Raw genomic sequence first — 15,912 nt, forward strand, 5'->3', positions numbered from 1 at the left:
GGGGGGAGGGGGGCGGAAGGGGGAAAAATGAACTGACACCAAGGGTTCAAGTGGAAAGCGGGTGTTGTAAGAATGATGAAGTCAACATACGTTCTAATGTGTTGGACACAAATGACGTATGTACAGATTGTGATGAGTTGTATGAGCCCCTAATACAATGATTATTTAATTTTTAAAAATCCCTTTTTGTAGGTGCTCAAAAATATTTGTGCATTGGATGGCATTTCTGCCTCTCTTGAAGGAACTAAGAACAGAGTAGTGAACATTGGCCGGGACTCTGGAGTCATTTACTCACTTGCTTAGAGAATTTTATTGTAGGCCTACTCACCCCAGGGGTACCTTGGAAGAAAGACCCGGCGATCTATTTCCAAAGTATGAAAGCCACTGAAGAACCAGACAGACCACAGTTCCACTTCAAAACACACGTGGCTTTTGTCAGCTGGAACTGCCCCACAACCAACACAGCAACACTCCGTGAGAGGCTCAGAGCGAGAGTTGCAGTGTTGTGTCAACTTGGCTGGGCCAGCATTCTCAGTGGTCCCATAGTTAACACCTAGTAAGCCCCCGTGCCCTGACCTAACATAATGTAATCACAGCCAATCAGGTTTAAGCCTTCATCATGAGATGAGATTAGCGTAGAACATAATACCCTCACTCAGGTCACTGCCCAGATACCATTAAAAGGAAGTTTCCATGGGGGTGTGGCCTCCTTTCAATATCAGGATGCCGTGGAAAAGCTTGCTTATTTTTTGCTGTGTCTGGGTCGGATGTCTGGCTCCCCGACCTCTGGTTCTTTGGACTGGAGTCAACAGCCTGTGGTCTTCCTGCAGATCTTGGGTCCAACAGACCCTGGAGCGGCGTGAGTAGCCTCCAGCTGAACAACTGGCCCACGGACTTAGAACCCGCCCAGGCTAAGAGTTGTCCACTTTTACACCTGCGTGAGCCATTTTCCTTGATATAGCTTCTCTCTCTCTAGTTACATATATAAATGTTCATGTTTTGCATCTCTCGAGAACCAAACCTGAGATCGGCCCTGTTCTCACATCACAGTTTGTAGCACGTGTTGCACCTGCGACTCAGTGGTTGTTGCATAACTGATTCTTCACCATCTGCCTCTTGTGCTAGACGGGAAGTTCCAGAAAGGAGAAGCTTCTTGTTTAATGCTGTAGCCTTAGCACCTAACATATCAAGAAATACGGCGAATACACCAATGAAGGAATGAATGGAGCAGAGTGTGATACTGCTCATTCATGTGAGATACAGTTGATAGCAATGCTTGTCAACAGGGGCATTATTTTGAGGGCACTTGTTTAAGTTTTTGTTTTTATTTTAGGTATTGCAGAATGCTTAGTCTTCTTTTGGTTCTAACCACTGCCCAAAGAATGCCAGCAGCATGTTCCCTCCCACACATTGCCCAATGTCCCATTTTTGACTCAGGACCACTGCACAGGGAAGGGGGCATCAAGGAGATTAGCAAGAAGGGATTAGCAAGAAGGGACAGACCCAGGAAATGGTGGCAACCTACAAAGGATGGACAATGGGACACAGTGCAATGAAAAGCAAGAGAGGAATAGAGGAGCAGGAAAGACAGTGTTGTATAGAATGCTGTTTTCAGATTGAGTTCCCCAAGTCCTGGCGATTCTCTGTCGTCCCTTCAGTCCTGTGTGTATAAGCCTTTGGAGCAAACCAAGCCAATCAAAACACAACCCGTTGCAGTCAAGTTATTCTATTGATAGCAACCCTGTAGGACAAACCGGAACGGCTCCACCAGGTTTCCAAGGCTGCGCGTCGGAATGGAAGCAGACTGCCTCACCTTTCTCCTGCGGAGTGGCGGTTGAGTTTGAACCTCCAACCTTTTGTTTAGCAGCTGAGAGTAAAACCGCCTACCACCAGGGCTCCTTGCAGGACAGAGGAGGATCAATTGGCTGGGCAGGTGTTTTGGACTCTACTCCTGGTTCAGTCATAGAAGCCCTGGCTTTTTTTGTTTGTTTGATTGATATTTTGGATTTCCCAGTACATTTTTATTTGAAGAAAGGGTTCTGAAGCGGAAAGTCATGGTTCTAGAGTGAAGGATGATGGGGCCACCCGGGAGGAGGAGGAAAGGCCTGGGGATATCAGAGCCGAGCGGAGAGCGTGACAAAGGGGCATGGTGAGACAAAAGTGAAGCAGCCTGAAAAGTCCTCCTGGGCAGCACTGAGTTGGGGCAGGTGAAAGGGAACGAATCCCGGGGCGAGGGACTCCGCTGGACTCAGAGAGACTGCAGTGCACTGCTTTGAGGGGCTGGCATCAGGGAAGCTGATCTGAGGGACGCATCACTCTGGACAAGCACCAGCAGACGCACAGTCACGTCCATATAACGCTGTTGTGGGGACCCACAGTTCAGTGGAGGGCAGCCACGTCCAGGACTCACAGGCCCCAGCCACAGCTGGCAGACGCTGGTTGTCGGATGGATGGAGGGCAATTTCATTCATCCGCATCTGTGGTTTCAGACCTTGCTGCCAAGCTGAACCTTATTGGGGTGGGAACTGTGTCTTTTTGCTGCTTTGTATGCCTCAAAGCAATGAGAAATTAGGAGGAGCCCTGGTGCTGTAGTGGGGGCCCTGTTGGTTGGAAAACCATGAGGTCTGTTATTCGAACCCATCAGCTGCTCCTTGGGGGGGGGGGGGCTTCTACTCCTGTAAAGATTCGGAACCTCACAGGGACAGTTCTACCCTGTCTATAGGGTCACTGTGTGTCAGAATTGACTTGATGGCAGTGAGGGTTTTTTCTTAAAGAGGGACCTGCGTATCGTAAGGGCTCAATATATTCTTCAGTGAGTTCATCTCGCCAGAGACCGCAGAGTGCTCCACTCCAACTGGTGGGTGGCAGCTTGAAGGGAAGGAGGGTTTGCAGTGGGGTGAAAGAAGAGACTGCCTAGCGGCGGGCTTGACGGAGTTCCTGGTGATGTACTAAAACGGGGGTCTCTAAGCTGAAGAGCAGAGCCTCAGAATAGGGTGACAAGGCTGTGCTAACCGAATGAATGCATGGGCCAACACAGGAAAGGCCAGGCCTGAGGTCCGTGGTTCTGACAGACTCTGTCCTGTTTCATTGGGAAGACCGTGGCTGCCACGATCAAACTGAAACTCAGAGCCCGGTCTGTTTGCCACTGACCAAAGGTCGCTTCATAGAGAGACTCCGTTTTGACATCAGCACCTGAAAACTTCAGTCGTTTTGAGTTGTGCGAACGGGAACTAGAGTCGCCCCACCGACAACGAGCAAGCATCACCGTGCCAGTCGTGCCAGAGGTTCTCCGAGGGTGCCGGAGAGGGGGGCGGGGGTGACACGTTGAAGCGCCGAGATCCTCTCTGCCCAGGGAGCCTGCCGGCGCACCTGGACCGGGGCCTGGGCTACTCACGGTTTGCGCAGGATCATCCGCATGTGGGCGTCGGGCCCCAGCTGGGACAGCAGCAGCACGGTGTCCTGGAGTTCCTCGTCGCCCTGCGTCTTCTCCTCCTCAGTGGGCAGAGGGGCGTCCTCACGCTCGTCATCCAGGAATCGATAGAATAAATATTTGTCTTGGAAGTGGTGCTCCTGGTCCACTGAGGGAAGCACGGAGGGCAAAGTCAGTGGTGGCACCTCGGCCGTAGAACACCGCTGCCCCCACCGCTTGCACGCGGGGTCCCGGTTCCTGGGGTAAACGGATGGTGCCAGGCAGCAGAGCCAAATGGCAGCGTGGCCCTGGTCGCTTGGCCTGTCCCAGTGGAGCAGCTGGCACACATGGGTGCCTCACGGTGCCGTCAGGCTCACCCGCCTCTCAGCCACACCCACCTCCTGGGTCTGTGGAGGCCACCCTCACAGGGACCTGCCAACTTGCCCAGCCAGCTCTTGGACTAGCATTGCCGAGCAGGGAGGAGGGCCGGCTAAACAGGAGGGGTGGAAAACCCAGAGCCTGCACAGGCTCCCTAATGCCTTTCAGAGTATAGATTTCTTTTTGAACAAGCATTTTGGCGCGAGCCAAATTCATGTTGCTGTTTTTTCTACAAAGATGGCTTACAAACAGTTGTGCCTGGACTAAAAAAAAAAAAAAGAATGAAACCATTTTAAGTCAGCAGGCCAGAGTCCAACCTCTAGGTCATGTACTCCTGAGGACTCTTGGAAAGGTTCTTCCAGCTGTGGTCAAGAGAGGAAGGATGGGGAGGAGGGGAGAACGGAAGGAGGATAAAAAAGATGGAAAGGTTTTCTCTCTTATCCTAGCAAGATGTTGTGCTTGGTAGAACATAGGCAATGAACCCAACTCAGCATCCTTCCTCTCGACGCCCTTAAGCCTGTAGCTCTCCTCTGCAGAGTGGAGCATGCACAGCTACAGCGGAGGGGCAGACCCCGGCTGCTCAGAGTGTGGTTTCTGGAGAAGCAGCAGCAGCATCTGGATGCTTATGGGAAATCCGTAACCCCAGGACTCCCTCCAGGCCTGCAGAATTACACGTCTGCATTTCTAACAGGTGACCTGGTGATTGCTCCGCTTATTCAAGTACGAGAAACACTGGCTGAAATCAGCCTAGGATTCCCAGGTGTTTGCAAAATTAAATGGATGATTTTTACAATCGTGCCCATTTGGAAAAGAGGTCTTTAAACAAATGGCATGAGCAGTCAGGCCACAAGGTACTGCCAGTCCCAAAAAGCTGCTCTGCTCACCAATGGGCCTGGTAGCCATCCCGAACTGCAGAGCATATTCCTGACTTTAAATGTGGTCATCCCGTGGGCATTACAAATGGGCTCTCCTGGATGAGACCCCACAGTTAAAAGGCGGCTTCTGAGTTCATTACTTGGCCACCATCAGCGCAGCCACACATTCCCTTGCTCTTTATTCTGCCCTGCCCCAGGGTTGCTGTGATGCTCAGAGTCTAATCACACTATCAATGAACCGTGAATGCAAACTAATAAACATAATTGGAACTGACACGCCCGGGCTGCAATTTCATTTCCTTCCGTACATTCTCCCAAGTTAGGAAGTACAATGTGGAACACAACAGTCAATAGCGTCCACTTGCTGCGTTTGTCTTGCTCAATGAAGATGCGAGCTCGGCAGGCCCCTGTCACGGGACCATCATTCTTCCTTGGCCACGGGGGTTTTGAGCAACAACTCACCCCGGAAAGACACTTAGCATTTCTCGAAGGTTTTCCAAAGACTGTGGCTCATCTTACCGTGGTTGAGAACACCGTCTTCCAACAAGACTTGCCACATGCCAACAGCTTGGGTCCGGGAGTGAACACACTGAGTCTGCTGCACCATCCAGTCCACCAACTCGGTTCCCACACAGCATTGTCTAGGGACAGAGGGGACAGACAGGAGGGGGAAATCATATCCTTGCAGGCGACTATCAAGAAGGCAACCCCACCCCCAAAGAACTTTGTCTCACTGTAGCCAAAACACCCTGCCCTCTGCCATCTCCAGGACCTCACTGGTGAATTCCATTGGGTTTTCATTGGCTGACTGCTAGGCCTTCTTTTTTTTTTTAATTTTGTAGTCTGTCTTAGTCTAGAAGCTCTGCTAAACCAGTTCAGCATCATATCAACATGCAAGCCTCCACTGACAACCGACGGCTGGCTTGTGCTGTGTACCAGTTTCACTGGCCAGGAATTGAACTCACATCTGCTCCCCTCAAAGGCGAGAGTTCTATCACTGCCCCTCATCGAACTCTTGGAAAGACCAATATAACCATTTGGCTCAAAACCTCTGAAGCAGGGCTGGTTAAATATAAGAGCCTGACAAGGTGCAACACCGGGAGGGCACTGAGAGGGCAGCATTTTCAGCCAGCTAACTGCAGGGCAGAAAATGCTCTCATCTTGGACTGTCTGCAAAATGAAGACAAGCAAACGGCTGACTTCCTCCACCTGGGGCCTCGTGAGGAATGAACGAACGTTCCCGAGGCACTCAGAGGTGCTCCATAAAAGGCTCTGTGTAAGTACAAAATTATATAGCACTTTATATTTTCAAGTAATACTACGGCTCTTCCTCAGAGGGGTGTTGGGAGAAACAAGCAATTAGTGATGCAAATCGCTCGGAGAAAAGTTCTGTATAATGAGCATCAGCACTTCTCTGGAGCCTGCCATCTGAGGAGTTCTAAACGCTTCTGATGCATTCACACAGTAATCTTTCAGATGCCCCTCTGGGCTGAGTCCGCATGGATGGGCAAGCTGTATATATACCAGTTGTTATTGTTAGAAGCCATCAAGTGATGCCCGGTGGCAGAGTAGAACTCCTATCGACCTTACAGGACAAAGCAGAACTGCCCCTGTGGGTTTCTGAGCGCGTAACGCTTTACGGGATTAGAAAACCTCATCTTTCTTCCAGGGAGCTTCTGGTGGTCTTGTACTGCTGATCATGTGCTTAAACGCAGCCCCACGTGCTGCTTGCCAGGTCTGTTCTCCCCAGGAACTGCTGGGTCAGTTTGAACTGATCATTATTTGGGTAGCAGTCAAGTGCGTAACTGTTGAGTTTCCAGGGCTTCTTAGGCAAAGTGGTCAGGAAATACAGAATTCAACGCATGCATACATTAGGAAACACAGAAATGCTGGGTGGGGTGAGAGAGAGAAGGGCAGGTGTTCCTGGCATGACGACTCAGGAAGGAAATGGAGTCTTGAAGACGAGGGATGAATCCCAAGGGACAATAGAGCCAGGCAGAGTCAGGAAGCAGCTGGCTGCTGGCAGCTGAGCCTGACTCACTGGCTGCTCCCCTCCCATGCTCAGGGTGGTCCCTTTTCTGAGGCGTGGGCTGCTCCCAGGGAGCACCTCTTAAGTTTAAAACGGAGAGACTCCTGGCACTGTCCCTCCTTTGAAGTCTGGCTTTTGATTCTAGCTCTCTAGAAGGGGTCCTGAGGGAGGAAGCCCAATGATTAACTATAAGGTTGGTAGTTCAAACCCAACAGTTGCTCAGAGGGAGAAAGATGAGGCGATCGGCTCCTATAGAGATTGACTGTCTCAGAAACCCTATGTGGGGTGGCTATGTGTCAGCCTCAACCCGACGGCAAAGGATTAGAGGGGAAGAAGATACAGCTGTAACTGAGAGGGAGCCAATGAGAAGAATCTTGAACTAAGGAAACATGAGATGCAGCACCAGACTTGTTAGCTATGTGACCGTGGGCATGCTGCTTCAATTGTGGGTTCTCAGTTTCCTCATCTGTAAAATAAAGGAGAAGGAAAAGATGACTTCTAAGGTCTTTTCCAAGGAGGCCTAGTGGCATTATGGGTTAGAGATTGAACTGCTAACTGCAAGGTAGGAGATTCAAACCCACCAGCTGCCCCTTGGAAGAAAGACGATTGTCTACTCCCTTAAAGATTTGTCTACTCGCCACCCTATAAAGCAGGGGTGGGAACGTCTGGCCTTTGGGCCCATGAACTCATCAACACCAGTTAAGATTACATGTTCATCGAAGAGAAGCAGTTCTAGCCATGACGTCAGAGGTGAGTGGATTCAATGTTTACTCAGACTGACCAAATTGACTGCGAAGGATGTTATAAATGTCTAAAGGATCCTTGCAGAGAAATGGTTCCCCACCCCTACCTGGGATTTCTACTGAGGTGATAGCATCTACTGCTCTTCCCCTAGAGCGGACACAGAGAGGACGCCCCCGCCCACGTCTTGATTTTGCACTTCTGGCCTCTGGATCTGTGACAACACAGTAATATTGGTGTAAGCGGCCCTCTCTGTGCTGCTTTGGTACAGCAGCCCCGGGAAACGGACACACTCAGCTTTTCTGATCGTATCTTCAGGAGGGTGAAAAACATCTTCTGGGTAAACAGGAATTTATACCCGGTATTTGCCTAGCCAGAATTATTCTGCTCTTGGCAGAAAAAGGTTCAACTCCTCTGCTACCAAGGGTCGCTGTGGGTCAGAATTGACTCAATGGCAGTGAGGGAAGGCCTTTTCTCGTCCTCACTTACGGGTGGTGGTGTTAGCTGGTGAGGAGTTGCTTTCTTACTTACAGAGACCCCATGCATTACAGAGTAAGCCTGCTCTATGGGGTCTGCTTGGCTGGAATCCTCATGGGAGAAGTTTACAGGACCGTTCCTTCCATGGAGTAGCTGGGTAGGTTCAAACCGCTAACCTTTAGGGTTCTCAGTCAATTGCAAACTACTGGTGCCTCATCCCCCCAGGGTCTTTGCTAAGAACACTCTGAATCCTATCAGAGCTCCTGGGGTGCCCTAGGTCGGGTATGATCCCCCAAATAATTCTCAAGGAAGGCACAGTGAGAATGCTTCAGATTCCCAGGGCTGTTATTACAACCTACAGCTGCATATCAGGAGCTTCGATCTTCATTCTGAACCACACATAGGATGTGTCAAAACATTCCGTTCCTACTGTGAGAATTCATTAATGGGAAGAGTCTTGTGAAAATATGAGAACTCCATGTTATGTGGCTTTTAATTCAACAATTGCCTGTGCTACACATAGCAGAGAGGGTCAAGCTGACCCTAGAGCAACTGGGGGAAGAGTCTTGCAGTGAGGATGTAGAACAAGGCATAGAGCTGTGATATGAAATCCCTGGGTTTCACTGGGGATTAGGTATTGGAATGCTAACCAAAAGGTCAGTGTTTCAAGCCCATCAGCCGCTCCCTCCAAGGGAGAAAGATGAGGCTGTCCCTGTAAAGGTGTATAGTCTTGGAAACCCTATATGAGGCCTCTGTGAGTTGGGGTTGACTAGTGACAGTGGGTAATCATTTTGGAATGGACAGCAGACCTCTAGTACACTGAGGATTGAAGTGATCTGCACTTGAGTAGACTTCCACTTGCTAATTCCACAACTCACTGCCTTCGAGTCCATGCTCACTCATTGCCACGCCCCGTGGGTTTCCAAGACGGAGACTATTTATGAGAGTAGAAAACCCAGTCTCTCTCCCATGGAGCTTCTGGTGATTTCAAACTGTCGTCTACGTGGGTTTCAGCCCAATGTATAACCACTACACCACAGAGCTATAATGGAGTGCGGGGCAGGAAGGAGAGAGAGGCTGGAACTGGGAAGTTCAAGATCTGGGACAAGAAACTCAAGTTCAGGAAAAAAAAAGTTACACCATTGGCTTCTAGTAGAGCCCATGACCAACAGATGGTTGGTTTGTGTCATAGGGTGTGGAGTAGACAGGGCTTTAACATCAGAGGGCTATAGTTGGATTCTGGTTTCTGACCTCTAGTTTCCATTATTTGTCACAAAACATGACATATTTTAATGGAAATTCCCTCACACAAGTCAATGCTTGGAAAAGCATAATCACATCTTTAAGGGAAAAAATATGACATCTTTTAAAAAGTAAAAGATCCTTTAGTTAGATGAAGTTTTGAGATTCATGTAATGGGTTAAAAGGGGTATAATCTCCCTAGGGACATCTGACACATTTCTTTTAACCTTTGATATACTTAATATTATAATAGTGTATAGGGATATAATAGTATATAGGGATGCCCCCCCCAACCCAAAGAATTCAACTTTCACGGCTGAAGGACAAAAGATCAAAGGTGATTTTAAATAAACCGTTCTCCACCCTCAAATGGGCCTACAGGCACTGAGTCCATTTTGACCCATGGGACAGAGTAGACTTGCTCCTTATGGTTTCTAAGGTTGTCAGCGTTTATGAGAACAGACCAAACAGAGCCCACAGCACCTCCAGGGCTCCTCAATCACCCTGAATCTCCTTACACAGAGACTGGTAAAAGGGGAGACCAGGAGGAGCTGTTCTACAAGATGGTTTAGGATGGTGTCGGCCAAAATAAAGCTCTTCTCAAATCCCATCTCATTTTCCATATTCTATCAAGAAGAGGTCAATTGAATTGTAGAAATTCAGCCGTCAATTTTAGTCTGCTCACTGACTGGTGGCAAACACAAGCAGAACAGCCCCGGAGTGGAGACCAAGCGAGCCAAAGGGAAAGAAAGACTTTGCAGGTCTTGGAACTCTGCTTTGGAGAAAGTCGAGAACATGACTCACATGGATTCTGATGGCTACGAAGGTTTGCTAGAGTGCAGGGCCGGGGCTTTATAGTACCTGTCACAATTGACAGTCATTGGAGAGAAAGATCTCCTTCAGCGTACATTTGAAACCTGTGTGCTGTCCCATCACTGGGACTTCAGATTTTTGTTTATGGGAATCAACTACTCATACAGGGCTTCGAAAGCACGTGTGACTCAACTCTAATGGGCTTTAAAGTCATGTCTAGACTAAAAGGGACAGCTAATGGCTAAAGGAGGGCTGAGTCTGAAACAGAGGTGCAGGAAGTGGCAGGGAAAGCCTGAGGACCATGGAATGGATAGCCATTTCAATTGCTAGAAGCTTGCTGAGTTGATACAACAAAAATTAAGGATTAGAATTCTATACTCACTGCCCACCCCCCCTTTCCTGGATCCCAGGAGGTTTGTCAAGCCACATACAGTACTACCTTATCTCTGTCTTTGTCATTTCTTACCTCCAACGCTAAGAAAAGATAAATCTTTATTTATTTCCTTTATAGGAGTCCTTGGGTGGGCGGTAGAAATCGTTAATGCACTTGGCTGCTAACCAATGGGTTAGGAATTCAAGTCTACCCAGAAGTGGCTCAGAAGAAACGCCAGGTGACCAGCTCCTGGAAAACACCAGCCATTGAAAACCCCATGGAGCACAGTTCTCCTCTGACACACATGGGGCGCCACGAGCCAGTGGCCACTCAAAGTCAACTGGTATTATACAGATGTGATATTTAGTTGTGTGTTCAACTATTCAGATGCTATATTACTCACTTAACTATATGCAACCCTGCACTAGAAAGTAGCGCTCATAAAGCCCTTGGCATATTTTGTTAATGGTTGTAGCCTTAAGGCAGGGAATATCATAGTGTGGAGTGAAGGAGTAATTGAATGAAAAAATCAGCGAACACGAGAACCACCAGTCCACCCCTGTGACTCTGCCACTCCCTGGACTTGTGACTCCCTGGACAAGGGAAACTCTTTAAGTTCTCTGAATCTCAGTTCCACTCTCTGGGAAATGGCCGTGCAACTACCTACTGGGAGTGTTTTGTGGGTGAAATGGAAAAATATCTGGAACATGGTCTGGCATTGGGCTTCACATATAACAAGGACTTGGTTAATGCAAGCTGAATGAAATTCTGCAGTTTTTCTAAAAGACACAAGAATATAAAACTTTCATTTTCTACTCTTTCCTTATCACAGTGAAACAAATATGCAGGCAAATTCACTTAGGAGTAATTAGGATAATTAAATAATAGAGACTCAACACAACCACAGACTCTTCCAGAACCCGGAGGTCTCATGGAAAGTGGTTGCAGCTTTACTAACTGATCCGAGAAGGCCACTCAGTCCGTGGATGCGCACACGTACCTGTACGTCTCTAGGTGGTACTTTCTATCTCTAATCATGTGAGGTGCCCGAGAGAGGATGGCGTTTCGTAAAATTTTTCCAGCCCTGAGGATCTTCTCCGAAGGGACCTAGATTTTAATTAAGTGAAGAGAGGAGAGGAGAAAAACAAAGGAGAGTTTATAAAAGGAAAACAAACTAGACGCAGCCTTCAATCTGACTTCTCAATCTGACCCTGGCTTTGAAAAGCGTAACTCACACATTGGCATTGTGTGACATGTCACTGTGTGTGCTGAGAAGTGAGAGGCACTGAATATGAATTGTCTCTAGAGCACATGTCAGAGGTTTCCTGATGCGATGCCCTGACACACGGGCCACCTCCAGCGATTACTTAAGACGCTAGCTCTGATGGCTCATCAACCCACCTACGTCCCATTACCTTGGTAATGGAGTTAGCAGGATGAAGAGGAACGTGAGGTTCAATGAGAGGTGTCTGAAAAATAAAATGTTAAAGCAAAAGAAAATTAAGCCAAAAAATCATTAAATAAAATTATGGGTTGGGGAATAATAGAAATATGCGTTTTTATAAAACTCAAAATAGAATTAAAAATAAACAAACCAAAACACCAAGAGGCAAAAATCTGTCTAAAGTACTTGAATGCATGAACATTCAAAGGTCAAAGTTACACTCTTCAATTTGCCGGAATTTAAATATAAATTGCTATTAAATGGAAAAAACAACAATAAAAAAAACCCCACCAATAACCCAAACAGATAGGAATGATTAGATGTTTGTAAGCTACCGTGAAGGGAATAACTATTCCCTCAAAATATAACAAACATCAGAGGAGGGGGGGGGGGAGCAAATCAAGATAAACAGAAATAGAGATTAAAATGACCTGCTGCCGAGGCTAGGGATATGACACTGGGCGAGGAGGGCCGGGAGCTATTGTATTTGTTCTTTTGTAGTTGGGGTTCTTTTGCCAGAATTGATGTTTTTAAGAAGAAATTTTGCATGTTAAAATGATGCTTCTTGGTGGTCCTATGCATGTAGGTTCCTAGACCACACTGGGGCCGCAAGTGGACCTTATTTTCATTTACACTGCAATCGCTTTCAGGACCTCTGGTGGCACCGTGGTGAAAGCGCTCCTCGAGAGGAAGAAGTGGCAGACTTAGAAATACCGTGGGGCAGCCCTGGTCTACACGGTCGCTGTGCCTTAGAACCAACTTGGCAGCAGTGGGTTGGGTTTGGCCGTATTGTTCTCAGGACTCTGAGACTGTCAGATCTTTAGGAAGCTCACATTGTCATTCATAGTGTTCAGATAAAGGAGCTGAATCCCAGAGAAGTTACTTGCCACACAGCATCCAAGCCCTACCCAAACCCCTCAGCATTCTTTCTCTGAAATAAAAGCATTTCCAAACAGAGGGCGAAGGAAAATCAGTCCAATGTGGTGGCAGAATCATCAAAGTTATGCCAATTCTGGAAGGTAAGAGAAGATGGCAGGTTTTTAATGAGATTATGACAGGCAAAATCATTGCCCTCAAAGATGCCCACATGCCAGTCTCCAGAACCTGTGATCATGTTCTGTTATGTGGCAAAGGGGACTGTGCAGATGAGACGAAATGAAAGGTCTCAAGAGAAGGACACTATTCCAGACTACCTGGGTGGAACCAATGTAATTAATTATAAAGGTTCTTAAAATATGCAAGAGAAGGGTAGAAGAGTCAGAAGCAGAGAGACAGCCGCATGTGGCAGGCCCTGAAGAAGGACTGGCCCACGCACCTCTAGAAGCTAGGGAGGGCAAGAAAATGGATTCTCCTCTGGACTCTCCAGAAGGAATGCAGCCCTGCTACACTTGGCGTAAGCCCTGGGAGACCATTTGAGTCTTCAGTGCCAGGTGTTACAACAGCCACAGAAAACGAATGCAGAGAGTACATTAGGACGCTCTATACACAAGCCCCTGCTCTTCATTGTAACAAACTGAAGCCCTAACAGTGACCATCAAGTGGTGGCTTTTCCTCCAGTCATCATTTGAAAGTACGTTTTTATTAATCAATGGGGAACATAAAGATCAGTATTAAAATATTTCATGTGCCCCAATACATAGACACGTATAAACATACCCTTTCCCCTTTTTATCAGCACAAATATTTGAATGGTTTGATGCTTTTACTTTTACAGCAGAATGCAGAAGAAATGTAAAAAAGGATCTTTACGTTTTTTTTAAAAAGCATCAGTCTGATAGGGATTTCTTTAGAACGGCTAGGACCTCATCATCACCTCGCTGGCATCAAGCAGAGCTCTTCCCCTCTTGAAATCACTGGAGCACAGCTGTCAAGCACAACTGAAGTGTTTCAGTAGAGCTTCCTTTTACAACCAACCAGCACAGCCCAGGAATATAGATCTGGTCTAATTTTCTGGGAGCCATAAGCAGAGGCTGTCTTTGCCTGGCATAGCCCAGGCTCCTTGTGGCAGACCTACTGATGGGAGAGGGGACAGGGGATCCCATGGGACCCAGAGCCTGCAATACCTCCTCAGAGCAGAAGGAAGAACTCCGTGCCACCAGATCACCTCAGAAATCATTCAAAAGCACTGGGGTGCACAGTTAACATGCACTGCATGTTTCTGACTTGTGAATCACTAGTACTCCTGTATCTCTCCTCATATGAGACAGGTTGGCTGATACACTCATAACTGTGGCTGCTTGCTTACACATCCAGTTGGTAAAAGTCTTTGCTTCATCTCCGAAACAGTAGTAGAGAACCATTTCTTCTTCCTGTCATGGAGGAAAGAGGTGTATGTCCAGGTGGCTCAGGGTGGATGGATGTGGGATTCACACCCTCCACAACGTGGACTATACTTTGAGAGGTGGAGGGAGCTGGGGGTCACAGAAGATGCCTAGGGCTCCCCAGAATACTGGGGGATGCTTAGTCGTTGGATTATTTTCCCCTGCAGAAAGGGACATATGTGAACACAATGTGGTCCCTAGGTTAATTGATCTGGTTGGGTAGCTCCTTCTGTGGTTCCTTGGAACCCTGAGAAGAAAGTCAAAGAAAAGCCGAGGGAGGCATCATGTTTGAACCAGCACTGTCCCCCTTTGGCTCTGTTTCAGAGGGGAGAGGAACTGGCACACAAGGATGTCTTTTCCTTAGAGAATCCAAGTGTCCACCCCAGAGCCACGCGGCTGCTTAATCTGGTGAAAGGCAGCCTTCTGAGAAGCACCTCTGGCTCAAAGATAGTCATTTTCCGTGCAACACAATGAGTGGATGCTTTGAGGAGGGGAAGGCACCCTTAGTCAAAGACCACCTCCAAGGACTGGAGGGAGAGCAGCGAAGGTCTCATTGGGGAGAAGAGGCTTTGCCATTGAAAGGTTAGAGGCTCAAGCCCACTGGTCACATCCCCAGGGAAAGATGAGCCGGGCAGCTTCTGTAAAGAATGACAGCCTTGGAAACCCTCTGGGACAGTTCTACGCTGTCCTCCAGAGTGGCCAGGCCCTGGAGCTGGCCCGACAGCAGCGGGCTTTGGGTTCCAATGTCATGAGCAGGACTTTGTGGCTCTTGTTCCTGCTTGTTTATTTCCTTTCATCTTCACAGGGTTCTTTTTGAAGAATTCACCTTAGCAGGGCCCCGGATAAACTCATGCTGTCCAGGAAAAGAAGCCTGCTGTCACCGATCAGGCAGAACAGGGGAGGGGAATCGCAGCCTGATGGCAGCAGCGAGGATGGGAGCAAGAAAACCAGCCCCAGGACAAGACCCCAGATCCGCTCTCAGGGTGTTTAGAAACGTCACCTCAAACATCATCGCATTATGTTTTTAAGAAATTTTTATTTATTTATTTTTTGTCGTCGCGTTATTTATTCTGGACTTGTCATCGCTAGTTTATCATCACTCCTTTGTCTTTTCCACTGACAAAATGAAAAGCAAAGACATTGTAGGGAACTTCCCAAGTTCACACAGCTCATTATAACCAGCTGAATCCCACTTTCTCTCACCCCAGTGCCACTGCTGCAGTTATTTGGCGTGTCCCCCGCCCTCCATACTTTTCTCTGAGAAACATCTCCGCTCACGCCGCAAGAGCGTGTGTTTGGTCCATTAAAGTGTTATGGAGGAAAGCACAGCTGACCCCACCTGGGTGAGCAGGGAAACAACCCTGACCCCATGAGTTTCCAGCACCAACTCCTCAGACTGCTCTATCCTGAGCCAACAGTGCAGTGCCAGGGATCGGGCTTCATCTGAATGAACTGGAAAAGCCCCTTGGTCATGAAATACTTGACATTGAGGGCTTGTGTTGTCAAGGCTAAGACAAACACACTGGGCAGTGGACCGTCCATGTGGGGAAATGGGAAGCATGCAGTTTGGGATCACAGAAACCAATGCAATGCTGGGAAATGATGTCACAGCCAGTGGGCCTGCTGAGCAGCCCAGCAGGTAACTGCGAGGCGACCCAGATGTTAGCAACAGCAGGATGGGACAAGGAAGCATGACTAGAGGCCAGTCAGGTCTCCTGGTAGAGCGGGTCTGCCCAACTAGAGCCAGAACATCAGCAGAGGTGCTGACACTGCCAGAGAGACTATCTGCCTACACAAAGTGCTAAGGGGG

General features: G+C 48.1%; 1 protein-coding gene across 3 annotated transcripts in view; it reads right to left on the minus strand.

Annotated features, from left to right (window-relative positions):
- Positions 1-15,912, minus strand: part of RAPGEF4 (Rap guanine nucleotide exchange factor 4) — a 401,293-nt gene that overhangs the window by 95,750 nt on the left and 289,631 nt on the right. For 2 of the 3 annotated variants that reach the window (XM_004703735.2, XM_045298768.1), the window contains 4 exons: positions 11,753-11,806; positions 11,338-11,444; positions 5,182-5,303; positions 3,395-3,578 (listed from right to left, as the gene is read on the minus strand). In XM_004703735.2, the coding sequence (XP_004703792.1) occupies positions 3,395-3,578; positions 5,182-5,303; positions 11,338-11,444; positions 11,753-11,806 (467 nt within the window). The remainder of the gene's footprint in view (positions 1-3,394; positions 3,579-5,181; positions 5,304-11,337; positions 11,445-11,752; positions 11,807-15,912) is intronic. The other variant, XM_004703736.3, reaches the window with a different exon arrangement.

Source organism: Echinops telfairi, unplaced genomic scaffold, assembly GCF_000313985.2.
Source record: "Echinops telfairi isolate 266 unplaced genomic scaffold, ASM31398v2 ScPeMD7_4;HRSCAF=17, whole genome shotgun sequence".
NCBI lineage: Eukaryota > Metazoa > Chordata > Mammalia > Afrosoricida > Tenrecidae > Echinops > Echinops telfairi.